Consider the following 27,423-nt stretch of genomic DNA (forward strand, 5'->3'; position numbering starts at 1 on the left):
TGCTTTCAGTCACTTTAGAGTGATCCGAAATAACCTTTGCTTCGCCCACCCCGTCTCCCCTAAAATGAATTTGAGTCGTTTTTGGTTCTAGTCGATGCACTTGTCTGCTTTTCTTAAAAGATAATGAAGGGGGGGGGGTGAAGTTAGAGCACAGGAAAGCAAGTAACCCTTATAGTCTTTTTAATACCTACAGTAAGCCAGAAGTGGTATTTTGTGGTCCTGGCTATTGGAGTGGCTGAGACAGGAAGAATCCCTAAGCTAGGAAGATTCGCTGAGCCAGGTATTTGTGGCCAGGCTGGCTCAAAAACAAGACGAAACAAAACTTAGAATAAAATTGCATATGTTAGTCCTCCTAAGAACATTTATCTAATTAATTTCATTCTGCTGTCATCCCTCCCTCCCTCCTTTTAACAACTGAAGGGACTGAACAATGTCATTTGACTAAAGTCCTTAGAAGATATGGGTAGAACTTCCAGCCTAATGTTTAAATTTGTCTTAAAATTTTGTGTGTGTGTGTGTGTGTGTGTTTTACCTGCTTGTACATCACTGAGCCACCTATGTGCCTGGTGCCCAGGGAGGCCAGAAGAGGCTTTCGAATCCCCTGGACCTGGAGGTGTGGATGGTTGTGATGTGCATTAAGGGTGCCAGGAGCCTGGGCCATCTGGGGGAGCAGCCGCTGCTCTTCACCACCAAGCCAGCTCTCCAGCGCCTAGTAATTTTAAAGATGTTGCTTTTCTAGCCAAAGAAACTGCCTCTCACTTTGTTTGGGGAAGTAAAATGCAGGGCAAGTCTAAGGCTGGTGACTGGGCTGATACAAATTTCAAGCTGGCCACTGATCATTTAGGAGAATTAGGAAGCTGCATTTTATTACAGATCACTCAGTTCCTTCTCTAGATGTCAGACAGCCCAGAAGAGCAAGGGACCTACCCAGGGTCAGAGAGAGGTAGAAGCAAAGCTGGTCTGGAATCTTGCCATTTGAGTGCACGAGCCTACCTCCATCGGACACTGCTGTCGCGGATGTATGCACAAGTGTTGGCATAACACTTCCACCTCTGGGGTGATCCTTATCCAGTATGTACTGGTATCTGTTGAGCCCTGTGTATGCAGTATTTCACCTCCATTTATTGACTGCTACCATGGGTCCTCCCTTGGCCAGGTGCTGAAGAATCCAAGATGTCTCCGACTGTCACACAGTCTATTAGGAAAGCAGACGTGTTCACTTATGCAGTCAGTATTTTCTTTTTGAGGTATAATTATCACAGAAACTTATTTTAAAGTGTACAAGTATAACATCACCATCTAATTTCAGAACATTTTGCTCTTCCTCAAAGGAAACTGCCCATCAGCAACCCCTCTCCCTTCTCTACCTCCCCACAGCCCCTAGCACTTCCTGCATACATTCTGCTCCTACTGATTTGCCCTTCTGTAAGTAGAATCACACACCTGACACATGTTCTTTTTTAGTCTGGCTTTTACTCGGCTTAGAGATTTTAAGGTTCATCTGTAGTTTATCATCATATGGCCAATCCATTTTTTTTTTTAGGACTGGGTCTTACTACATTGCCCTGGTTGGCCTGGAACTCGCAAAGATTAAAGGCTTTTGCCACCACACTGAGCGCTCATTCTTTTTTATGACCAAATAATAATTGCATGTTTAAATACTGCATTTGATAGATTTGAGTTATTTCCACTTTAAGAATTTTATTTGGTCAGTGTGTATGCTTACAGTGTGTGTGTGCCACAGCTTGGACATACGAAGTTCAGGAGAAAATCTGGACTCAGTTCCCGCCTTGTTCTTGTTTCTCCCTAGCTGTGTATTTGAGACCGACTGGCCTGCTTCTATCTCTGCCCTTGCTGTGGGAGTGTAGGGATTACAGATGCACACCACTGCATTTGGCTTTTATACCTCTGTTCCAGTGGTTAGACTCCAGTTGTCAGACTTGGACAACCAGCATTTGTATCCACTTGGCCATCTTGCTGGCCCTGTTTTCACCTTTATAGAGATCTCCCGTATTAACGTTGGTGAATATGTTGTCAGTTTCCTTAGTATGTATCTAGATGTGGATTTGCTGTCTCACATGGTGATTGCTAACTTTTGGGAAACTGCCAAATTCCCTTTAATGTCTCTGCACCACTGTATAGTCCCACAAGGAATGCATTTGAGTTTCAGTTTCCCCACACATCCCTGCCAAAACTTGTTAAAAGCTTCGTTTTGTTTTCTAATATTAGGTGCCATACATGCTAAACAAGTATTCTATTGCTAAAACATGTGCCCAGTTTCTCCCCTACTCCATTTTTAGATGAAATCTCATTGTGTAGCCCACACTGTCACTGAATGCACAGCAGTCCTGACTCCTAATGTCTTTTTATTGTAGCCATCCTTGGGGTTTAAAGTGCTGTCTTCTCCTTCAGCCTCTCCAGTGCTGAGATGACGAGCATGCACTGCTGTGACTTGATTTCTCCTGGGTGCCAGGAATCCAAACTCAGGTCTGCACATTTGCAAACAAGTACTTTTATTGGCTGAACCATCTCTTACTAAAGCCCTGTTTTGTAATATGTTTTTAAAGGAAAAAGTAAGTTTTACCAGAGCCTCTAACCTAGTCAGAGAGCAGGAAAGAGAGGAAGACAGTGCAGTGAGCGATGGACAAAGTAACTAGATGAGGTTAGTGGCAAATGCTACTGAGTTAAGGATTTTGGATATTCTCATAAGGCAGAGGGAGGCACTGAGGATTTTGGCAGAAAATGACTTGGTGATTTTTCTTTCTTTTTCTTTTTGTTGTTATTTTCTTTTGTTTTTCAAGACAGGGTTTCTCTGTGTAGCCCTGGCTGTCCTGGACCTTGCTCTGTAGACTAGGCTGGCCTCAAACTCACTGAGATCTTCCCCCATCTGCCTCCTGAGTACTGGGATTACAGGCATGTGTCTCCACTGTCCAGCGACAAGTATTCTTTGTTTAGAGCCAGATGAGGTGGCATATGCCTTTAATCCTGGCACTTGGGTGGCAGAGACAAGCAGATCTCTGAGTTCAAAGCCACTCTGGTCTACAGTGCAAATTCCAGGACAGCCAGGGCTACACAGAGAAACCCTGACTTGAAAAACCAAAAAACAAAATATCAGTCTAGGGAGCTGGGCATAATGACACACATCTTTAATCCCAGTACTGAGACAGATAGGCCAGTGTCTGAATTCTAGGCCAGCCTGATCTTTGTAGCAAGTACAGAGCAGCTAGAGCTACATCATAAGACCCTGTCTCAAAAAACAATCACTAAAACAGTCTATTGCTAGAGATAGACTCATTGGTTAAGAGTGCTTGCTGTTTTTCCAGAGCACCTGAATTCAGATCTTAACACCAATGTTGGATGACTCACAACTGCCTGCTGCTTCAATTTCAAGAGACCAGTGCCCTCGTCAGGCCCCTTACACATTTGCGCACAGACACAGAGATGCATACACATGAGACACACACACACACACACACAAAGTTTATAATAATAAATACTAGTCTGAATGTTACCTGGAGAATAGTTTGGTAGGATGAAATGTGGTCCCACTAGGACCTCGGTGGTAGTTCGCCTGAGAGACGGTGGCAGACTGGGATTGTTTGGTAGCAGGTAGCAACAGTGTATGAATACAGCAACTATTTATTAAGAATAAACTCTGGCAATAATTAGATGTGAGGGATAAAAGAGATATCAAGCCTGCATTTAGAGATGGGGCAACTGGTTGATAAGGAACACTAGATAAGATTAAATGACCATTTCCTGGAGCTGATGATCAATATCTCGAGATAGGCTTTTTGAACTTGTGATGGCTGTGAGACAGCTAAGTGACATTGAGTAGAAGTTGGATATGCATGTTTAGTGCTCAGGAAATGCCTGGGCTAAATGTATAGTTTAGATGGAGATTTGAAACCACACGGGTGGATAAGATAGAATGGTCAAGTGAGAAGGTGCAGATAATAATTGATCCCTATAGCTAAACAGACAATGAAGTGCCGGGAAAACCAGGTGTGGAGTATCATGGAAGCCAGAAGTTATCATTTTGAGATGGGCCAGATATGGTGGTGCACACTTTTATTCCCAGAACTTGGAAGGCAGGCTGAGCTCTGTGTGATCAGGCCAGCCTGGTCTCCATATCAAGCTCTAGACCAAACCAAATTACATAATAAGACCCTGTCTCAAAAACAAACAAGCAGGGCTAGAGAGATGGCTCAGAGGTTAAGAGCATTGCCTGTTCTTCCAAAGGTCCTGAGTTCAATTCCCAGCAACCACATGGTGGCTCACAACCATATGTAATGAGGTCTGGTGCCCTCTTCTGGCCTGTAGGTATACACACAGACAGAATATTGTGTATATAATAAATAAATAAAATTTTAAAAAAACAAGCAAAACAAGTGGATAACAGTTGCCAAAAATTCATGTCCCTGGTCCAGGAGTCCCCGGGAGTGAAGACTAGGGGTTGTTAGTACATGCTTTTTAAGAAAATGGAAGTTTTGCAGGATGGTGGTGGCATACCTTTAATCCCAGAATTTGGGAGGCGGAGGCAGTCGGATCTCTGAGTGCAAAGCCAACCTTGTCTATAGAGAGTTCCTGGACAGCCAGGGTTATAGAAAGAAACCCTGTCTTGAAAAACAAAACAAAAAAATGGAAGTTTTACTTGGTACAATAATTGTGATTTTTAACCGAATCTTTGGCAACTTCTTTTCTAAAGGCCGGGATGCATCCAGAGCCTTTGTGACAGGAGACTATTCTGAAGCTGGCCTCGTGGATGATGTCACTGGCTTGTCCTCCTCTGAGATACTGATACTTCACAATTGGCTTTCATTCTACGAGAAAAATTATGTATTTATCGGTATGTAGTCTTTGACCATTGCTATAGATTTCAGTTGCTTATTTTGCTGTATTTCTCAGGGAACCTGGATTCTTTAGGAACTGGGTTCAAGGTAAAAATTTGAAACCAGCCTGGGTTTTTCATGTTAAATTTTTGCTGTTAGTGCAGGAGTAATACCCAGAAGATGAAGTTGTGGTTAATCTCGGGAGAGGATTGCCAGGCATTGTACTGAGACGTCAGTGGCCCTCAGTCAATGTCGTCTGTGTTGGATGTGAACAGGCAGCCTCCCTGTGGTCCAGTAAGTCAGGATGGCTTGAAGCCACTTGTGTGTGGTTCTGATGCTTCCCCTTGATTGCTCGCTGATGAAGCACACATCCTGAGCGAACTGTTTCTAAGATCGAAGTTCTGCTCATCATACATTTATTTATCACTCATTCATTCATTCATTCATTCAGGGTTTCGTGTGGCCTAGCTGGTCTCAAACTCACTATATAGATCAGGCTCGCATTGAGTCCCTGATCCTATTACCTCCATGTCATGAATTAATGCCAGTTGTGTGTTGTCCTGCACTTGTTGCTTACTGATGGTACATAAGGGAACACAACTCTAAATGAGCAGACAACTGACAGACACTGATCACTACAGTCTTTCCTAAGCACCAAAAGCTGGGATGGCTGAGGCCAATCCTTTGGTCTGTGTAGCCCCACCTCTCATGGAGCTCCACGTGGGCATGATTGACTTCTTGCAGATACCACTGTCCTTTTACCACTGGAACAGGTCTAGGTTGGAATTTACTGCCCCTAATGCCTCTAAAGGCTTGCTTTCATTACTGCTTGGGCTTCTTATTCTGAGAATCCTGGTATTTTCCTTAACTCCTCTACTCGACATCCAGTTGTTCAAGCTCTGATTTTATAAGGTCTTTCCATTCCACTCTCCTTTGTTCCTCATCGTCATCCACCGTTGCTCTTCCGCATCCCACGTTCACACACCTTCCCATGTTCCCTTAGTCTGTCCTAGATGGTTCCTCTGTACTCGCTGCACCTGTTTCTTCCTATTCTCCATGATGTTGCCAAGTGACAGCTGAAATGTTGCTGCCCGAATGAAGCCCTGAATGCGAGGCAAGCAGCCCTACAGACCAAGCTTCATCTCTAGGCCACACTTTTTTAATTCTGTTAGCCTGTCGGAAAGTCCCTGGTCATAGAGTCCTAAGTTGTTTCACTGCTTATGACCAGGTAGGGTTGGGCTTTGTTTCTACTTTCAGCCTTTATCAGAAATGATTTAAAAGTAAATAAATCAAAAAAGAAAGAACTGGACTTTCCCAGCGTCCACATGCAGCTCAATACTAACTCCAAAATACATTCTCACGCAGAGGCAAAACACCACTGCATATAAAATAAAAGTAAACAAATCAAGAAAGAAAGAAAGAATCATATTCAGCTTCACTTATGCTCAAATGGGTCAGAGTTATTCTTGAGGTCTAGCTGATATTTTATGGTGAGGTTTTGTTTTATGTTTTTATTTTTCTTGGTTTTTGGAACAAGGTCTCATAGAACCCAGGCTGGCCTCAAACTTGTTGCATAGCTGATGTTGGCATTGAAGTCCTGATCCTGGATTAAGTGTCCCAAATGTAGCAGGCTTTCTTGTCGGACTGTCTTTGGACTGCCAGCCCACAAATAGTGACTCAGAAACTTTTTTTTTCGGTTTTCGAGACAGGGTTTCTCTGTCGCTTTGGAGCCTGACCTGGAACTAGCTCTTGTAGACCAAGCTGGCCTCGAACTCACAGAGATCCGCCTGCCTCTGCCTCCCGAGTGCTGGGATTAAAGGCATGGGCCACCACCGCCCTGCGGCATGTGCGACCATCGCCCGGCTCGACTCAGAAACTTTTTATTAGTTATAAAAGCTTGGCCTTAGCTTAGGCTTTTCCCCAACTAGCTCTTATAACTTAATTAACCCATATTTTTTTATTTACATTTTGCCACTTGACTCAGTTACCTCTTAGTATAGTACTTCCAACTTTGTCCAGGTCTGCTGGTGAGCTCATGATTTCTCGAGATTTCTCCTCCTCCACTTTCTCTCTCTCTGCCTGGAAGTCCCACCTATACCTCCTGCCTAGCTATTGGCCATTCAGATTTTTATTATACCAATCATCTTCACGCAGTGTACAAATATCTCACCCATGTATTGGGACTCCAGAAGCATGTACCACTATGTACAGCTTGGGTTTTGTTTGTTTGTTTGTTTGGGTTTTTTATTTGTTTTGTTTTGTTTGATACAGTGTCCGACTGTGTTGCCCAGGCTGATGTCGTACTCTGAGATCTGCCTGCCTCTGCTTCCTGAGTCCTGGGATTAAAGATGTGAGCCATCAAGCCTGGGGTAATTTTTTTGTTTTGTTTTTACTTTGGATGTTTAGTAACAATTTTATTATAAGACATTTCTGTTTCAAGACTATTTTCTTCTGAAATAAAATCATATATCTATCCAATGAAAAAGAAAGCAGCAAAGATGAGTAAGAATGGAATCCTAAGACTTAACAAAGGCTGCCATACCAAATCCCAGGAACTGGTTTTCAGTAGCAAGCAGACTAGTTCTCCTGATGTGCTTGGAAATGAGTACATCACAGTAACAATGGGGAATGTGGTGGGGGCGCATGGTTGGAAAGCCCACGGGGAGAGTTTCGGTTAGTCAGGATACAGTCAGCTGTAAGTAGTATTGCAGCTGTGATCCTCACTGTGCTGCAGAGCCTCAGGAATGTAGTTGGACATTCCTTTGGGCCACCAGCTCATAAATAATGACACGGAGACTTATTATTAATTATGAAAGCTCTGTCCATAGCTAAGGCTTGTTCCTAACTAGCTCTTATAACTTAAATGAACCCATTTATATTAATCTGTGTTCTATCATATGGCGTTACCTCTCTTCCATCTTGTACCTCCTGTTTCCTCTCAGTGTCTCCTGGCATCTCTGTCCTTCCCAGAGTCCTCTCTGTCCCCAAAAGTCCCACTTAACATCTTCTTGCCTAGCTATTGGCCATTCAGCTCTTTATTACACCAATCACAACACTGCATCTTCATACAGTGTACAAATATTCCACAACACAGGAGTGTGTTCAGTGCAATTCCTGCCAAAGCTTTGACATGGGGACCTCTAAGCATTGTCATGAAAAACCCTAAGTTATTAAAACATTAAATAGCATATTTTGTAGTCTTTGAAAGATAGGAAGAATGTCGATCTAACTGAACTATATATCTATATATTTAGAAAATTTAACTAACATGACTACAAACTTGACTATTATTAATGATTATCCATTAACAACCTATATTTCCTAATTATACATTACATTTTTAAATGAACTACATAATCACAATACCTTAATCAAGATCAGGAATACATATACATATAACAAAATTGACCTTAAAATCTACACCAATGCTAATTTTTTATATCTATATCATCTTTCTGTTGTGGGAGCTGCGGGTTGCATTCCTGCCGCCCCAGCTCCTGGTCGCTTGGCTAGCTTATGCCCCGAAATAACAGCACACAAATTGTATTTTTTTAAAAGATTTATTTATTATGCATACAATGTTCTGTTAACATATATACACCAGAAGAGGCACCAGATCTCATTATAGATGGTTGTGAGCCACCATTTGGTTGCTGGGAATTGAACTCAGGACCTCTGGAAGAGCAGCTAGTGCTCTTAACCTCTGAGCCATCTCTCCAGCCCCCAAATTATATTTTTTTAAATACTGTTTGGCCCATTATATCTAGCCTCTTCTCGGCTAACTCTCGCACCTGGACTAGCCCTTTTCTAATAATGTGTGTAGCACCCCAAGGTGCGCTTACCGGGAAGATTCTAGTCTACGCCCATCCTGGGTCGGAGCTTCAACATGTCTGCCCGGGAGAGGGGAGCATGGCGTCTGTCTGAAGCATCTTAGCTCACTTCCTCTTCCTCCCAGCATTTTGTTTTGTTTACTCCACCCACCTATGTTTTAACCTATGAGGGCCAAGCAGTTTCTTTATTTTTTAACCAATGACCTTCCTCCATCATCTAAGACCTTCAGGGATATCAGAGGGTAAAGAAATTCCCAAGGTGCATATTGACTTGAACACAGTTAAGGAGCTATCGTCGTAGTTGCACTGCTGGACCTCAAGGAAAGATGCGACTTTTATTATGATCTAGACACACACTTAGAGACCCAGCTGCTAAACCTGTTCTCATAATACAGCATCTGAAATGCTGCCTCTGCTCCTGCTATTCTCTCTTTAGATACCATGTCTAATGCTCAGCAAGATTGACTCATCCCATGCCATACGAAGCCCTGTGTACCCAAAAAGTTTTGTGATAAGCCAATCTAAAGACTTCTAATCTGGCACTAAGGTCCTGATTCTTGATGTATTCATGTAGCACACATTTAAAACAGATGCTCTGATACCAGATCTCATGACAGATGGCTGTGAGCCACCATGTGGTTGAAAAAAAATAAAAGAGAAAACAGATGCTCTGTAGAAGTTGTTTTGAGTACTGGGCCTCACAAGACACTTTGACATCTCAATTCAGGACTGTGAATAAAACATGGATGCATGCTTGGGGGCTGGAATTACCTTTGGAGCTGGTAGCCAAGGGAGATTTCTTGGAGTTGATGACAGCAAAATGGAACCTAGCAGAAGGAAGGGTAGCCATACTGAGATTTGGCAAGAGTGTAGCAGGCTGAGGAAGCAGTGGTGCCTGGGGTGGGTATCAGCAAGGCCTGGAGTACGTGCTGGAGCCCACAGGAATGAGGGAGCAAGTGACCTAAGAAGAGGCAGAGTGGACGAAAGGCTGGTGGAACCTGGAGGCCTAGGTAAGAAGTTTGTATGTTCTTCTGTGCTTTGAGTAGCTACTAGAGGGTTTTAGTCGGGCATAGCAGTGATGAATGGTTTATGTTGAAAAAGAATACTTAAGGAGCTGGAGAGATAGATGGCTCAGGGGTTAAGAACACTGGCTCCTCTTTTTTTTAAAAAAAATATTTATTTATTATGTATAAAATATTCTGCCTGTGTGTATGCCTGCAGGCCAGAAGAGGGCACCAGACCTCATTACAGATGGTTGTGAGCCAATATGTGGTTGCTGGGAATTGAACTCAGGACCTTTGGAAGAGCAGGCAATGCTCTTAACCACTGAGCCATCTCTCCAGCCTCTGGCTCCTCTTTTAGAGTACCAGATTCAGTTCCCAATACCACACGGTAGCTCACAGTCATCCATAACTGGTTCCATGGGATCTAATACCCTTTTCTGATCCCCACTGGGCTCTGAATGCATGTGGTGCACAGATAGAGGTTCAGTCAAAACATTCACACACATAAAAATTAAAAAGTAAAAAGAGCATCATAAATTTGCAAATCTGAGTCAGGAGATTCTAGCCTAGGCTAGAGAGTGAGGCCCTGTCTTGAAATAAATTCAAGGTTACTAGGTAAGGACATGCCTTAATGGTAGAACACACATTTCCCATGTATGGAACCCTAGTTCTGGTCTGAGCACTAGGTGGGAAATGCCCCGGAAGCCTTGTGGAGGAGGTACTATAGGAAAGCTTGAGCTGCAGACCACATCAGGAAGGCTGTTGTCTTACTCTGTGTTTTGAATAAGGTGGCAGTAGTGGAAATCGACAGGAATGAACAGAATCAGAATATACTTCAGAGAACCGACAAGATTTGCCCATTAGCCACGAATGAAGGGAAGTGCATATCTGAATGGGAAGGGATCAGGAGAGATCCACTGCTCTTGACATAGATGGCCTGAGAGATGTATTAGTTTCTGTTGCTGTGATAAATTATCAGGACCAAGACAACTCTATTTGGACCTAATGGTTCTAGAAAGAAAGTCCATAATGTCAGCAGAAGCATGGCAGCAGGCCATTAATCAGGAAACTGAGAGATCACATCTTTAAGTATAATCACAGATCAGAGAGAGGGTATCAACTGGAAGGCCAGAAGAGGGCACCAGACCTCATTACATATGGTTGAGAGCCATCATGTGGTTGCTGGGAATTGAACTCAGGACCTTTGGAAGGGCATGCCTGCTCTTAACCGCTGAGCCATCCTCCAGCCCCCCGCAACACACTTTATTTAGCAAGTCTATACTACCTTCCAAGTAGCACCACCAACTAGGCACCAAGTGTTCAAATGCCTACGCCTATAGAAGACATTTCTAATTTAAAGTAAAACCACAAGAAAATTGGTAAGGGGATGAGTGGTACTTGAGAGTATGAATGAAGTCTAGGCCTTTCCGTTGGAACCTCAGTTCAGCTCAGTTGTTGACCCACACCGCTGGGATAGCTAACCACACTACCTCCATCTTGATCAAAGCTCCTTGAAATGTTTTCTGGGGCTTCCTCCATCCAGGAAGGTGGTGCCTTTTTTTCTTCTTTTTCTTTTTTTCTTGGTTTTTCCAAGACAGGGTTTCTCTGTAGTTTTGGAGCCTGTCCTGGAACTAGCTTTTGTAGACCAGGCTGACCTCGAACTCACAGAGATACTCCTGTCTCTGCCTCCTAAGTGCTGGGATTAAAGGCATGTGCTACTACTGCCTGACTGAAAGTGGTGCCTTTTAAGAGACCTTTTGCACCTTAGGACTTAGACACAGCAAGCCATGGTACTCACAGAGAACTGAACCTTTTTTTTTTTTTTGTGCTGTCTGTAAGCTGCAACCACTTGGTAGTTGCTTTCATAGCTTAAATATTAAGAAATTTGAAAGCTAATTTAAAAATTAATATCCACTAAAGACTGAATCAGAAGAAAGTGGTGGAGGAGAAAGCATGGGCCAGTCTGGGTGGTCTAACTAACTAAATAGTTCTGTAAGACAAAGTAATTTGACATAGACCCAGAAAAATATGAACTAATAAACTGTATATTCACCCAGCATTTACTAAATACGTAGTGTTCCCCCAAACACCCTCATGATTCTGTTCTCAGGGAACTGATGTGATCTGGTGGTGATAAAAACTTGATCATTTCCATATTGGCAGCTAGCTGACTCTTTAGCTCTAGCTAACCAGAACCACAGATTCTAAACTCAAAATAGTAAATGGCCTTGATAGTCTTTCCTATTTATTTATTTGTTTGTTATATATACAGTGTTTTGTCTGCATGCCAGAACAAAAACACCAGATCTCATTACAGATGGTTGTTAGCTACCTGAACTCAGGACCTCTGGAAGACCACTGAGCCATCTCTCCAGCCCCCTTGAGTCTTTAAGTGATTCTGGAACTTCACAAGCGAGTCTCCATTATCTTTGTTTCTCTCAACACTCTTTATTTTCCAAGCTCCCATAGAATAAGCTTTGAACGCTCAATGGCTTTTTTAGCCCAGAGTTCCAAAGTCCTACAATCCTCCCAAAAACAACTGGCCAGGTCTGTCATAGCAATATTCCATGATTTTGGTGTCAGTTTCTGTTTTAGGGTTCCTGTTGATGTGATAAAACACCATGCCCACAAGGAACTTGGAGAGAAAAGGGTTTATTTGACTTATCCTCTCTTGACCTTTTTCCTTGTTATCCTAGGGAGATTGGTAGGAAGGTTCTACAGAGAGGATGGGCTTCCCACGTCAGAACTAACACAGGTAGAGGCCATGGTAACTAAAGGCATGGAAGCAAATGAACAGCAACAGAGAGAAAAGCACAAGTTCCCTCCATGTAATGCCGAGTGGAGCTCCGCCAAGGGTGGCCGGGTGTGGTGCTCCCAAAAGAGGTAAGCAGGCTACCTTTCTGCTCTTCCACCTCTCCTGAATCCATCTTCTAAGCCATCCTTTTATTATTTATTTATTTATTTGTGATCCAGGGAATCCAGAATTGACTGCTAAGCTAGGGAACTTACATGAGCTCTGCATGTTAGGTCTTCTGAGTTCCATCCATTTCCTTACTGTGATAAAAATACCTGAAAGAAGAAATTTAAGGGGAGAAATTTTTAACCAGTTTTATGGTTGTAGAGTGTACAGTCCACTATGGCAGGGAAAGTATGGTAGAGCAGCTTGGTCTGTGGCCATTGAGATGTGTAGCTATCAGGTCTCATATCATTGTAAATGGGGAAGCTGAGTTTGTTGCAGAACCAGAAGCAGACATAGCCTTTAAGGCCTGCCCCAGCTAGTAACTTCTAGGTAAGTCTTAGTATCAAAGGTTCTACAACCTCCCCAAACTGCTCTAGCTGCTGGGAACCAAGTATTCAAATATATGAACCTGTTGGAAACGTCATATTCAAACCACAAGATGGGGAATTAAAGAAAAATCCTGATAGTAGAACCTTTAGTAACTGAATGAAAACCTAGTGTTGAGAAATGCATGGGCCTCTTTCCTTACCCCTCAGTCTCCCAGAGATCCTGCTAAAGGAGAAATGCTGGTCTGGTACTTGAATGGCGCAGGTACTATTTCTTTTCTTTTTTAAAATTCAGTTTATTTATTTATTTTTTTAATATTTATTAATTTATTATGTATACAATATTCTGTCTGTGTCTATGCCTGCAGGCCAGAAGAGGGCACCAGACCCCATTACAGATGGTTGTGAGCCACCATGTGGTTGCTGGGAATTGAACTCAGGACCTTTGGAAGAGCAGGCAATGCTCTTAACCTCTGAGCCATCTCTCCAGCCCCTAAAATTCAGTTTATTTAATGTGTATGTGGGAATGTCTGTATATGCAGTTGCCTGCAGAGGCCAGAAAAGGACATTGAATTTCCAGGAACTAAAGTTATAGGCAGTTGAAAGCAGCCATGTGGATGCTAAGAATCTAACCCAGGTCCTCTGCAAAAGTAGCTGTACTCTTAACTGCTGAGCCATCTTTGTGGCCCATAAATTTTCATAATTTTTTTTATTTTTAATTGTATATATACGGGGTTGGAGAGATGGCTTAATGCTTAAGAACACTTGTTACTCCTACAGAGGACCTGGTACCCACTGATGACTTGCAGCCACCCATAACTCCAATGCCAGCGGGTCTGATGTCCTCTTTAGATGTCCAAAGGCATCAGGAACACATGTACTGTTATGTCCAAGTTTCTGGTCCCCAAATAAATTACCGGAGCCAGATTTCCGATGCAAATTACATGAGGGTTTTTTGGTTTGTTTTTTTTTGTTGTTGTTGTTGTTTTTGTTTTTTTTGAGGCAGGGTTTCTCTGTGGAGACTAGCTCTTGTAGACCAGGCTGGTCTCGAACTCACAGAGATCCGCCTGCCTCTGCCTCCCGAGTGCTGGGATTAAAGGCGTGCACCACCATCGCCCGGCTGTTTTTTTTTTTTTTTTTTTTTTTTTTGAGACAGGGTTTCTCTGTAGCTTTGGAGCCTGTCCTAGCTCTTGTAACCCAGGCTGGCCTCCAGTTTGGACCACACCTCCACCACACCAATGCGCAGTGGGTGAGGGAAGTACAACCCCGAACCCACGGAAGGGGAAAACTAACTTAAAGGGGGAACACCATAGCCAGGAGAGTTTGAGTCCTGTCATCTTGCGATTGGGTGAGGAGGACATAGGATAAGGTAGTTTCTGAACCCATTGGTCAGATTTTTGGCACGAAAACCTAACAAAGCCATAAATTACTGACAAGGATTCTTCAAGGACAGAATGTCTTCCAAGATCATCTGGACCTCGTTCAGTTTTATGGTCTTGCTCCCTTTCTTCTGAATTGGCCATTTTTAGGGTATCTGTTCATGTTTCTGCTGTGGCAGCACATTTCTGCAGCTGAGGTCGCCCACCCCCCAGCTCATTATATGGCTTAAGATGAAGCCCCTTCTTTAAAATGGAGTTTACAAAGTCAAGTCCTCATAGTATATACATGTTTACATACAGATAAAGCACTTATACATATAACATAAAAAGATAAACCAAAAAAATCATGTATGTGTGGATATGCGCATGTTAGTGTAAGTGCCCAAGAGTCCGAAGGTGGTGTGTCCCTGGAACTCCAGTTACAGGATGTTGTGAGCTGCCAGTGTGGTGTATTCCCCGGAACTCCAGTTACAGGATGTTGTGAGCTGCCAGTGTGGTGTGTTCCCCGGAACTCCAGTTACAGGATGTTGTGAGCTGCCAGTGTGGTGTGTTCCCCGGAACTCCAGTTACAGGATGTTGTGAGCTGCCAGTGTGGTGTGTTCCCCGGAACTCCAGTTACAGGATGTTGTGAGCTGCCAGTGTGGTGTGTTCCCCGGAACTCCAGTTACAGGTTGTTGTGAGCTGCCAGTGTGGTGTGTTCCCCGGAACTCTAGGTACAGGATGTTGTGAGCTGCCAGTGTGGGTGCAGCGAACCAAACTTAAGTCCTCTCGAAGAGCAACATGTGACCGGGCAGTGCGCACGCCTTTAATCCCAGCACTCGGGAGGCAGAGGCAGGCGGATCTCTGTGAGTTCGAGACCAGCCTGATCTACAGAGCTAGTTCCAGGACAGGCTCCAAAGCCACAGAGAAACCCTGTCTCGAAAAAAAAATAAAAAATAAAAATAAAAGAAGAGCAACATGTGCTCTTATCAGCTGAGCTTTCTCTAGCTCATGTACTGTTTCTTGACCACTTCTGCCTGTTCAGCCAGAGATGGTCCTCAGTTTCCAGTCTGTCAGCACAAATTACTCCTGCCTGCAGGAGAGTGCTGTGGGAGGTGGACCCATTCTCTGATGCCCTTGGGTACTGTTTTATTTTTATTTTCTTTGCAAAACAATCACAGGTGACAATCCTACACTGGCCTTGAACTCTCTGTTCAAGGATGACCTTGAATTTCTGATCCTTCTGTCTCTACTGAGACAGGAATTACCAGTATCCATCACCATCATACTTGGCTTATGCAGTACTAGTGTTTGAACTCAGGGCTTTGTGCGAACTAGGCAAGTACTCTGCCAACTGAGCTATATCTCCAGATGTTGTTAAAGCACTGTGGTGATTAGAGTATAGCTTAATGGTAGAGCTCTTGCTTAGAACATGGCCCTGTGTTCAATCCTGAGCTCCATTAAAAGCAAAGCAACAGGGGGCTGGAGAGATGGCTCAGTGGTTAAGAGCACTGGCTGTTCTTCCAGAGGTCCTGAGTTCAATTCCCAGCAACCACATGATGGCTAACAATCATCTGTACTGAGATCTGGCGCCCTCCTCTGGTGTGTGGGCATTCATGGAGGCAGAATGTTGTACACATGAAAGAAAGAAAGAAAGAAAGAAAGAAAGAAAGAAAGAAAGAGAGAGAAAGAAAGAAAGAAAGAAAAAAGAAAGCAACAAACCATTAAAAAAAACAAACACTAGTACCCTGAGTATTTCCAGGAAGTGCAGACTAGATAGAAGTCTCTTCCTGCTCAAACACAGTACAGTGAGTGGGGCTATAGAAATTATTCCAAATGTTCTTTTAACTATCTGGTCAACCACATTCAAACTTCAGCTCCACTTTCTCACATCTCCTTTAGCTCTGGTAAGGTGACAGTGGAAACCAGAATCTGGACAAGGGTCCCAGACTCCAAGGATCAAACTGACAGTCAAGCTCTTATTGAGGAGGATTGGGGAGAGGGGCTGCATTCCTACATTCTAAGCTATGTAGAGCTACCTTTTTTGTTTGTTTTGGTTTTGGTTTGTTTGAAATAGGGTTTCTTTTTCTAATAGTCCTGGCTGTGCTAGAACTCTCCTTATAGACCAGTGCTGGAGTTAAAGGCATGTGCCACCACCACCCAGCTTAGAGCTGCCTTCTTCTGTCAGGGATCTATCCATCCATTGAGTGAGCAGAAGCAAACAGTCAAAGCCACCAGCTTTCTCCAAGTATAGCCACTGTTCCCATCCATTCTGCTTTTCTTTGGGGGAGTAAAGTGAAGGTTCAGAGACAGAGCTTTTATGGTACCGTTGGAGCCTAGCCTCCCACTTACCAGGACAGTCTGGGATCTGGATGTCCTTCTTGGAACACAATCCTGGATACAGGTAGACTCAGAGGACACTGGTAATCGTAGGAGGTGCTAGAAACCTGTGGTGCACAATTAGATGCTTCCTGTACCCCTTGAGAGCCTCCCCTCCCCCAAGATTCTTCCGGATCATGAACTCCCTGGTATGCAGGACTGAATCGCTCAGGCCATGCCTTTCCACAGAGTCCTTCCAGACCTGTTCCTGAGCCTCAACCCAGTGTTGTTTGCTGGTGTGCATCTCTGAAAGGAGCGTTGTGAGCAGGGACCAGGTGTAGAGTAACAGTCACTGTGGAATAGACAGGTGAACTGAGAAGGGAGTCATTTTGGTGCCGAAGCAGCTCTGCTCATGGATAAGATACAAGTGAAATGCTTTCTAACAGTGCCAGTTCTTCCACCAGTCTGCGATCCTGGTCCTAAGCACTGGAGCCCAGGGTCAGTTTCATGAATGTCACTTTCCTTCTGCAAGGCCTCTGAGTCTGTCAGAGATCAGATGCAGTACCTGAAGTAAGTTAGGTTCTTCGCCCAGGACAGGAGGTTGCCATGGTATGCTGGGCCAGACTGGGATCCTTCTTCCCTAAAACCTGGCAATCTCAGGAGTTGGATCCAGGCAGAGCCAGCACAGCTTGCTGCCACACAAATATCAAGGTCCACCCTGTCAAGTGCTCCGAGCCCAAAGATGAAGTTGCTGTTGAGCATGGATGTAAAGAAAAGAGGAACAGGGCTGCTCACTGACTAGTCAGGGAGACTTCTCAGTCTCTAGCCACCAGTTCAGGGAAGTGACATTGCTGTTGCTTGAGAAAGAAAAGGGGCTGAGGCAAAAGCACAATGAAAGGGACATGATCTCTTGCTTCCTTCTGGAGGTGGTAGTATTAGCATTGTGTGTGGAAAGCCAGAGGAAGAGGAGAGCTTATGGCCCAGAATGAATGAAGTTGAGAGAAGTGGAATGAAGGGCATTTCCTTTTCATAATACCCTGCAATTATTTCTTCCTCTTGCCCCAGGGACTTGTATGTTTGTGCTTTTAAGAAATCGTCTTTCCCTTTTTCCTAGTGGAGGTGTGACCAGAGACTGGATTGGTGTCCCCAGGAAGATGTATAAGCCAGGGGCCAAAGAGCCCCACTGTGTGTGTGTGAGAACAACTGGTCCCCCTAGTGACCAGCAAGACAACCCTAGACACTCAAATCGTGGGGACTTGGACAATCCCAACTTGGAAGAATACACAGGCTGCTCACCTCTGGCCATGGCGTGTTCCTTCCCACTCTGAGATGGTGTCCTGTGTGTTGATGACACATGGAGAACCTTCCCTACATCTCCAGGAAGCCCTTAATGCTTATGCTGTAGGAGGCTCCTGGCATGAAAACAGGAGGGTCACAGACACCAGCCTCACTCTGCAAATGTGAGTCACGATTCTATTGACTGAGATAAGAGCCTGATAGCCTGCCTGGTATGTTCAATTTGTTTTGACACTGTTTGGAACCTTGGTCCCCTGTCATCTTCCTTCAGAGCCTGCAGACATTCATGAACACAGTGTGATCAACATAGAACTGCCTGGATAGAGAGCCTGTGTGCTCCAGCAAGGGACTTTGCATGAACTCATTGCTGCCCTACCCAGAGCTTGTGCTCTTCCCATCATGCCAGTCCTGCTGGTACTTGGAGCTATAACAGAAGAAGACTGTTGTGACTCTCAGCAGAGGAGCAGGCATTTCCCAAGAAGCTGCGCATCTTGCAGAATCAAGGTAACTGTTCTAAGTCACAAGGTAATTGTCTAAGCTTGCAGAACAGTCAACTTTAATGACATTTCTAAACCTCTACTCCAAGGAAAACTTCAATTTACTGACTCCATCAGAACTGGGCTGGTACAGTGAGATGTGAAAATACACAGGGATGGGCTGATTCTGGGCTAGGTAACTTTTTACTTACACAGACGGAGCACACCCAGATTCCCCCTGCCCAAGTGGACATTAAGCAGCTCCCTTCCCTCATATCATTAATGTGAAATTTTTCCTCTACTCCCTGAGTTTCTATAACTACCACACATTTTGAAAGGGGCTTTTCAACCCCATTCACTGCCAAAAATTCCCCTTTTTTCTCTGCAGGGGTCAGTTCTTACTGATCTTTATTGTTGTTGCTCATTTTAGTTTTTGAGACAGAGTCTCCTGTAGCTCTGACTGTCCTGGAAGCTCCTAGGTAGACCAGGCTGGCATGGAACTCACAGGGATCTATCTGTCTCTGCCTTTCAAGTATTGGGATTAAAGACCTGTGCCGCTATGCCTTGCAAATTCTTACCTCTTTTGATCTCTGCTACTTTTTTAAAAAATTACTTGACTTTTTGAGATAGGAGTTCATGTATCCAGGCCAGCCTTGAATTCAATATGTAGTCATGTGCTCCCATGCTCAGTTTATGCAGTACTAGGGATTGAACCAAAGCTGTATGCATGCTAGGCAAGCATTTTACCAACTGAGCTACATCCCTAGGCCCTAAATCTTCATAGCTCTTGACTCTGTTGACCATGCTGTCCTGCACAGTCCCTATAAAGTCCTCACTTGCTGCACTGATCACACTGCAGTGCCTCCTTCTGTGTCTCTGAAAGCTTCGTCCCTAGGAACCCTCTTTGGCTTTTCTTTCTCCTCCTTCAGGCAGTACACTGCTAGGCTGTATTTCTGATCCAAAGGGCTTGAAAATAAAGAAACTTGTGAGCTCTTTCTAAAGATGCTGCAAATCTCACATTGCTTTTTTCCTCTTGTGTACATGATGTATGTGTGTGCATATATCCGTGAAATGCGATGTTAGAGATCTTTCTATACTTCTCTCCTCCTTATATGAGGCAGGGTCTCTTACTAAACCTGTAACTTATTAGACAATCTAGCTGGCCAGCAAACTCCAGGAACCCTCCCGTCTCTTCCTCCCCAGTGTTAGGCTACCGGTGTATATCTTCATACCTAGGTTTTTATAGGATCTGAACTCCAGTCCTTATACATATAGCAAGTTCTTTTTGTTTGTTTTTTGTTTTCGAGACAAGGTTTCTTTGTGTAGCTTTGGAGCCTGTCTTGGCACTTGCTCTGTAGACCAGGCTGGCCTCGAAGTCACAGAGATCTGCTTGCTGGGATTAAAGCTGTGCCACAGCCCAGCCATGTGGCAAGTTCTTTACCAGGTGAGCCATGCCCCCAGCTCTACAAACCTGACATTGCTAATGCCTCCATCCTCCCTTGTCACCAGATATCTTGTTTTCAGCTGTGAATCTGACACAAACTTAGGGTCACCCAGAAAGAGAATCTCAACTGAAGAATTGCCCAGATCACATTAGCCAGTGATCACGTTAGACTGTGGCATGTCTGGGAGGCATTTTTTCCCTTTCTTTTTTTTTATTTTAAAATATGTATTAATTTATTATGTATACAATATTCTGTCTGTGTGTATGCCTGCAGGACAGAAGAGGGCACCAGACCCCATTACAAGTGGTTGTGAGCCACCATGTGGTTGCTGGGAATTGAACTCAGGACCTTTGGAAGAACAGACAATGCTCTTAACCTCTGAGCCATCTCTCCAGCCCTTCCCTTTCTTTCATTTGTTCTTTAAAACAAAAATGAATAAAAAAAAATCATTTCTTTTTTTTTTTTCTTTTCTTTTTTTGGTTTTTCGAGACAGGATTTCTCTGTAGTTTTTGGTGCCTGTCCTGGAACTAGCTCTTGTAGACCAGGCTGGCTTCGAACTCCCAGAGATCCACTTGCCTCTGCCTCCCAAGTCCTGGGATTAAAGGCGTGCGCCACCACCGCCTGGCAAAAAATCATTTCTGTATGTAGTCCTGGCTACCCTGGAACTTGCTGTGTGACAAAGCTGCCTTAAATTCAGAGATTCCATCTGCCTCTGCCTCCTGCTGCTTAGATTAAAAAAACCATTAAGAAGCACCATGCCTGATCCCTTTTTCTCCCTCAGTGTGCATGCATGGGGACTACGTAATTTCTTAAATTGCTAATTGAGGGCACATGTGGAGGTGGGCACCAGCCCTCAGTAGGTGTAGAGAGAGAGAGAGAGGCGTCTGCTGAGCAAGCCAGCTAGCAGCATTGCTCCAGTTTCTGCTTCATTGACTCTTGCTGACTTCCCTAAGTGAAGTGTTACCTGGAAGTGTACGATGAAATAAATCTTTTCCTCCTTAAGTTGCTTTTGGTCAGGGTACCATATGACCATTACCACCATCCCACGCTGCCCTAGGGAAAAGCCTGGCAAGTTGTCAGAATTCCTGCCTCCTGTCCAGTCTGCACCCTTGAGTCCTACCTGCTAGCTCTTCCCCTTTATCCCTCCTCCTTCTGGTCTCCTGTGTTTAGGCTGACAGATCTTAATGTTCCACCCGCTTCCCTGATGTGGTAGATTGTAGGCAGAGGCTGCCCAGACCTAAAATAATCATTCAGAAACTATATTATTTGAAATATTGTTTGGCCAATAGCTTAAGCATATTGCTAGCTAGCTCTTACATCCTAAATTAACCCATCTCCATTAATCTGTGCATCACTACTCCCAGCATGGCGGGCTCCCGCACAAGTGTCTGTCTCCTGTGGCAGCTACACAGGGCTTCTCCCTGACTCTGCCTACTCTCTCTCAGCATTCAGCATGGTCCTGTGTGACCCGCCCCCCACACCTAGCTCTACTCTACCCTCTCACAGGCCAAAGAAGCTTCTCTATTCATTAACCAATAAAAGCAACACATAGAGAGGGGAAGAGGAGTGGGGGGAGGGGGAAGGAAATGGGAGGCAGGGAGGAGGCGGAAATTTTTTCAATAATTACAAAAAAAGCAACACATATACAGAAGAACTTTCCACACCGGTAGATCATCTTTCTTCATGATGATCAGGGTAGTCCCCACTTAAAACTTCCCATGGTATCTTAGTTAGGTTTTTATTGCTGTGATGAAGCACCATGATCAAAAGGCAATTTGGGGAGGAAAGGCTTTATTAGGCTCACACCTCAGCATTGCTGTTTATCACTGAAGGAAGTCAGGACAGGAACTCAAACGTGAGGATCCCAGAGGCAGGAGATGATGCAGTCATGGAGGGGAGCTGCCTACAGCCTTTTTTACCCTTCCTTGCTCAGCCCACCTTATAGAATGCAGGGTCAGTAGTCCAGGGATGGCATCTCCCACCATGGGCTGGACCCTCCCCATTCATCACTAAATGAGAAAATGCCTTATAGCTGGATCTCATGGAGGCATTTCCTCTGATGAGTCTTAACTTGTGTCAGGTTGACACAGAAAGCCAGCCAGTACACAGGGGTGCCCTGTATCCTTGAGGGTCACATGCAGCATTGTGGCAGAGAGGTCCCCTGCACTGCCTGTCTGGCTTTTAACTGTCTATTTCTTTCCTATGTGCCCTGCTCTGCAGTCTTGTTCTATGTAATCCCTATACACAAACCCTTCCTTCCGGAGAATCTCTCTTACTCCATTAGTCTTCCATTTAGTTCTCAATAGTCCTGTCCACAGAGTAGGTTTCAACTCTTGCCCAGCTCTCCACCAGCACTTGGTTGCTCAACCCCCGTGGGCATGATGGTGCAACCCTTGAACCTTAGCATTTGGGAAACAGAAACAGGCAGATCTTTGAGTTCGAGATTAGTTTGGTCTATATAGCAAGTTCCAGGCTATCTAGGACTTCAGTGAGACCCTGCACTTCCCCCCCCCCCCCCCGCTAAAAAAAAAAGAATCTATCTTCATGGGCTTGAGCCATGAATCCCCATCAGCCTCACACTGGACTGATTCATACACTCATGAACATTGTACTCCCAGGGCAGGAACTGACAGTGAACTAATCAAGGACCTTGTTCTGAATTCTAGACAGCCTGAGTCTGGTTCCTAGGTGCTGGGATTAAGGGGAGTAGGACCATCCAAGTTCATAAGAGACCCCCACAAAATTAGCTAGATCACCACAGCTAGTCTGAGTTGAGGGCAAGCAAAATGAAAGAGGGCTAGAGAAAGGAACACATTAGTCCAGGATATATCCTGAACTAATCCTGAAGACCTGTTCACTAGAATTGTTTTTCTTTCTTTTTTTTGTACTAGATTTGAAGTTTTTGGACCAGATCTTAATCTGCAGCCTCCTAGACGTTTTGACATTCTCTGAAGCCACAGTGCCAACTTCATCTTGGCCAGTGGGAAGCTCACCATGGGTGAATCCTTAGAGTTGCTTTGAAATAATGGAAGAGGAGTCCAGGATTCTTTGGATAACTTCCATGGGGCCAGACAACTGAAATTCCATCTGCACTCCCATGTATCAGTGAAACTTCCATCAGGCGGGCAGGGAGCACAGCAGCTGCTCACTCTACACAAAACACTTACTTTGTGACATCTGTCAACATGTGTCACATGAAATGTAAAGGGTACCTGTTCAAGTTGTTTGTTCGCATAACATCTATTAAGTATTTTTAATACTTTATAAGTATCTTGCCTGCATGTACATCTGTGCACTACATATATGCCTGGTGCCCAAGGAGGCTGTGAGCTTCCATGTGGGTGCAGAGAATGGAACCTGGGTCCTTTGTAATAGTTGCACTGAGCCAACTCTCCTGCCCTCTTTTACTTTTGTCATTTGGGGTTTGTTTTTGCTTTTGAGAAAAGGTTTCCTCTGTGTTAGTAGCCCTGGCTGTCCTGGAACTCACTTTGTAGACCAGGCTAGTCTCGAACTCCACCTGCCTCTACCTCCTGAGTGCTGGGATTAAAAGGCGTGTGCTACCACCACCCTTTTTTTTTTTTAGGTTTTTGAGACAGGCTGTTCTGGAACTAGCTCTGTAGACCAGGCTGGTCTTGAACTTACAGAGATCCCCTCGCCTCTGTGATAAAAGATGTGCACCACCATATGGCTCAATTTTTTAAAATTGTTTTTTTTAATGCTCATTGGTACTTCTACTTGGGCTAGAAGTATCCATAAATGTCTTTAATTAAAGCTTCCACTTAAAATTCACAGTTTTACCTTATTTTTATTATAAGGAATTATTACAGAAAATGAAAATATCAATATTTGAAAAATACATTCCATTACACAGACTCCAAAGAAACAATGCTGCTAAGCGCCATGGTCCCAGATGATGCTATTATTCCCACACTGATCTTCACCAGAGTGATTTGGAAGCCAAAGTGATTATCCAAACATGTGCCTGCAGTTTTAAAAAGTCCAGCTGCTGCCTTGTCTTGGTACCATAAGGATGTCATGGAACACATAGTTCCACACAGCTGCCAAACAGGCAAGTCAGTAAGTCCAGCAGTCCCAGACTTCTAGCTAGAGCAAACCATTGTTGTCAGTTTTAACAGTTAATTAATATTTATGCCAGTGATCCTCCAGGGAAAGTCTTTAAGGCATCTACGATGTCTGGGAACTTAAATATTTAGATAACCAATCACACACTCAGGTTTTCCACCAGCTCAGTTCTGTAAAGTGAGCATGGCTCAGAGGCCTGTGCTGAACTGCTTCCTCTGTTGGGCTGGCAGAGTGCTCTGAAGCTTCAGGAGGTTCTAGGGGGCTGTCCTGAAGGAAGACAGTGTCTGTGAGGGAGGCACACACTTACTTGTACATGATGTGGTTGCTGTGTCTCAGGCCTAAGTATTTGGCAGTTCAGCCAAGTTCTTTTCTCCAGGTAAGGAAATCCTAAATGGAGGCTTTGCCCCGCCACCCCCACCCCGCCTTGTCTGTGAATAAGACTAGTGCTGGAACAGTTCAGTATGAGGGGCAGACACAAATTGGGAAGGGCAGTGAGACCACACACCCAGTTCCCTGAAAGACCCATTCAAGGAAAGTAGGAAGCTGACAGGCTCAGGGCTCTGAGGTAGAGGATAAAAACATCATGTCGAACACAATCCTTGGAGAGAATGGCAGGTGAACAGAGCCTTGACTGGTTATTGGGGTGGAATAGGCCCAAAACTCGTGTTCTAACACATCACTGAGTGAGACACCAATGAAAAGACAACTGGAAACAACAGAGTCCTCAGTGTAGGCACTTAAGCTTGTGGAGCATCACTGTGCTAGAGGGTCATAGCAAACTAGTTTAAGCACATCGTTTGTACTTGTCTTTAAAAAACAAAAAACCCTTGATACACTGTACAGTAAGACTAGTGATGAACAGGAGGCAGTTAAAAAGCTAGGTGAGCACTGCACTGCTAACTGATGCAGCAATTGTTTCAGTAAAGTTTATTCTTCCTGCTTTGCTCATTCACAACTGGCAACTTTTTGAGTGAATAAAATGAAGTTTTGCTTCTAGTTCTCAAGAACAGCTAAGCAGTTTCATGGTGCAGTCTGGTCAGCATGGAGAGAGCACAGAGAGATAGATACACAGTAAGTGTGTTCCTGGCTAGGGCAGTGTACAGCAGGAGTCAGTGCATGGTCGGGCTGTGGAAGGATGCCTGAGCCATGCCTACAGCATGGGTACAGTCCAAGTCACACAGCCCCTTTCAGCTGGTCACTACACTGACCTCTAAAGGAATAGAAGCTTGAACCCACATTTTTAGACATGATTTTCAGATTGTAAGTACAGTTATAAGAAAATTGTTATGGAAACTGGTGTTGTAGGGCAAGGACAAAATGATGAGATTTATAACGATTCCCTATTTTCCCCTCTTCTGTGAACATGACAACCCAAGCGTATGTGTCCCGACCACCTAGTTCACAGCAGAACCACAACTGCCTTAAGAATAATGGCACCAACTAAATTCTAGGTCTCTGTGGCCCCTTTTAGGCACCAAAAATTGGAAACTGACCACATGCTTCATATAGCTGTTAGTCAAGACTGGCTAAATAGTTCCATAAAAATTCCCTATGAAGTAAGTCACAGGCTATGGGACAGTGGCACTCCTCTAAGTAACTCTTCTTTTCAAACCCTGTGTACAAGCTAATATTAACATAGAAATCACACAAGTATTTTTAGAAAGTAGCACACTGGTTTATCAGTACATTTTATACATATATAGGCAGTAAAAAGTCTAACTGCACAGAGGACATACCACTATCCAAGAAAGAAAGTGATGCCAAAAGTCCCTTTTATTTATACATCTGTACTTCATTAATGCAAATAATGTAGGGTTATCAAATGTCTCCAAAAAAAATCAGTGTGTGTAATTGACACTGTTAATGTCTTAAGACTAAACTAGATAGTATTCATCTCGGAGCAGTGTGTTTTCATTTCTTTAAAAAAATAATAAGTGGTAAAAGTTTATCTTTCAGTGTGCAATAAAATAAAATTAAAAAATTAAAATTCCAAAACAGAAATAACCCAAAACACTGGTCAAACTTTAAAAAGAAAGAGGCCCAGCATCCCAGGGTTAGTACAGGCAGCAGTACGAACCAATGCCCTGTGCTTCAGAGCCTTGCTCCACATTTCAGGCAGACTTCCAAAACAGGCTGTTCAGAGTTTGGCCAGGGCCTTTGGCTGCTGGCTCTGATGGGACAGGGCACTACTCACAACTGGCACCAACTGCACTCAGCATGCAAGGCAAGGTTTTAGCTTTGGAAGGATGTCAGAGAGAGAGGACCTGGACTGAAGTCGTACTCATCTTTCTCATCAGTATAAATTTCTTCCTTCATTGGCAGTTTTCCCTTTATGATTAGTGTGTGCGGAGGTTCAGTCCAGGCTGGCCATCAGAACCACTGATAGGAGGGCATGTGAAAGGATTTCTGAACATGGATTTGTGAATTGGATTCATCAATGATGCAGCTTTAGAAAAAGTGCAGCACAGCCAAAGTGCATTTCTCCTACCACTCAAGTGGCAGTGACGGAGGACTCCACAGACAGGACGCAGCAAGGCGAGAGACAGCGAGAGCTGCTGGGTGTCAAGCTGCCACTACACTCTGACACCCAGCAGCATCAACATTGGTAAAGCTTTTGGTTGTTAAGGCCACAATTTTCAGCTCTCATCTTTCAACCCTGTTTAGAAAGATTTCACCTTTTTAAAAGGGGCAGCTCACTAAAAAATACAGCTTAGCTTAAAAAAGAAAGAAAAGACTTGAGGGCAAGAGGTTCCTGTTACCTTTATGAAAACACTGTGCATTCTAGGCCATAGCCACTTAGAGCAGCCACCACCCTGGAGTAATCCGCTCTCATCTAGCAGCTGCTCTCTACTCTCAGGCTCTGCCTCTAAGTCAGCCCAGGCAGGAAGACTTTGTGGATTCTCTGAGGTGGATATACTACCAGAAGGGAAAATTGTCTCGTGTCCTTGTGTGCTGTTAGCTGATTCCTATCACATTTGCCACGCAGGCTACACTGGCCTGGTCCAACCAGTGAGACATCTAGTGCAAAAGACCACAGTCTGACACAGTCATACAGAATCATCTGAAATGGGATCACATCATGGTCTGTAATTGTTCCAGTCTTCTGCCACAGGAAGACAACTGCCAGCTCTTGCTCTGGGTAGGAAGCAGGCTGGTGAGTAGAGCAGCTGCTGGGGAGGAGCCAGGGGATGCAGACCTGGACCCTCCTGGGGGCTCACTAAGAGACTCCACCCAGAGTCAGTACATCAAAGCAAATGTTGCAAACCCGCACAGGCTTGTTCAGGTCAAACTTTATAATTGGAATCTCCTTGGTTGAGCATTTATGGCAAAGAAGACGGCCGCAGTGACGACTGTGGAGGCAAAGAAAGAGTATGAGAAGCATTGAAGAAAAGATTATTCCCAAGCCAGTCTCTGACTGACATCTGTGGCCAACACGTAACACGTAGTTATTAACAAAATACTAATCATGGCTGAATTTAAACATGAAGATAAGTC

The 27,423-nt window shown here is 44.1% G+C and overlaps 2 protein-coding genes across 8 annotated transcripts in view; one reads left to right on the forward strand and one right to left on the reverse strand.

Moving 5' to 3' along the window:
- Positions 1 to 27,423, forward strand: part of LOC121456144 (neuferricin) — a 30,091-nt gene that overhangs the window by 772 nt on the left and 1,896 nt on the right. The window contains exons 2-6 of one of the 7 annotated variants that reach the window (XR_005975601.1): positions 4,709 to 4,849; positions 12,363 to 12,549; positions 17,743 to 18,088; positions 18,196 to 18,428; positions 22,737 to 23,262. Coding sequence is in view for 2 of the 7 variants with exons in the window: in XM_041663994.1 (XP_041519928.1) it covers positions 4,709 to 4,849; positions 12,363 to 12,549; positions 17,743 to 17,956 (542 nt within the window). In the remaining 5 variants the exon portion in view is untranslated. Of the gene's footprint in view, positions 1 to 4,708; positions 4,850 to 8,945; positions 9,673 to 12,362; positions 12,550 to 17,742; positions 19,398 to 22,736; positions 23,263 to 27,423 lie in introns of those variants that run through there. The other 6 variants (XR_005975599.1, XR_005975602.1, XR_005975600.1 and 3 more) reach the window with 6 other exon arrangements.
- Positions 23,631 to 27,423, reverse strand: part of Ankfy1 (ankyrin repeat and FYVE domain containing 1) — a 64,688-nt gene continuing 60,895 nt past the window's right edge. The window contains exon 25 of the mRNA XM_041663993.1: positions 23,631 to 27,278. Coding sequence (XP_041519927.1) covers positions 27,146 to 27,278 — 133 coding nt within the window. The 3' untranslated portion in view covers positions 23,631 to 27,145. The remainder of the gene's footprint in view (positions 27,279 to 27,423) is intronic.

This window comes from Microtus oregoni, unplaced genomic scaffold, assembly GCF_018167655.1.
Source record: "Microtus oregoni isolate MIOR12 unplaced genomic scaffold, Mior012 000015F_ref0000493, whole genome shotgun sequence".
In the NCBI taxonomy this organism is placed as follows: Eukaryota; Metazoa; Chordata; class Mammalia; order Rodentia; family Cricetidae; genus Microtus; species Microtus oregoni.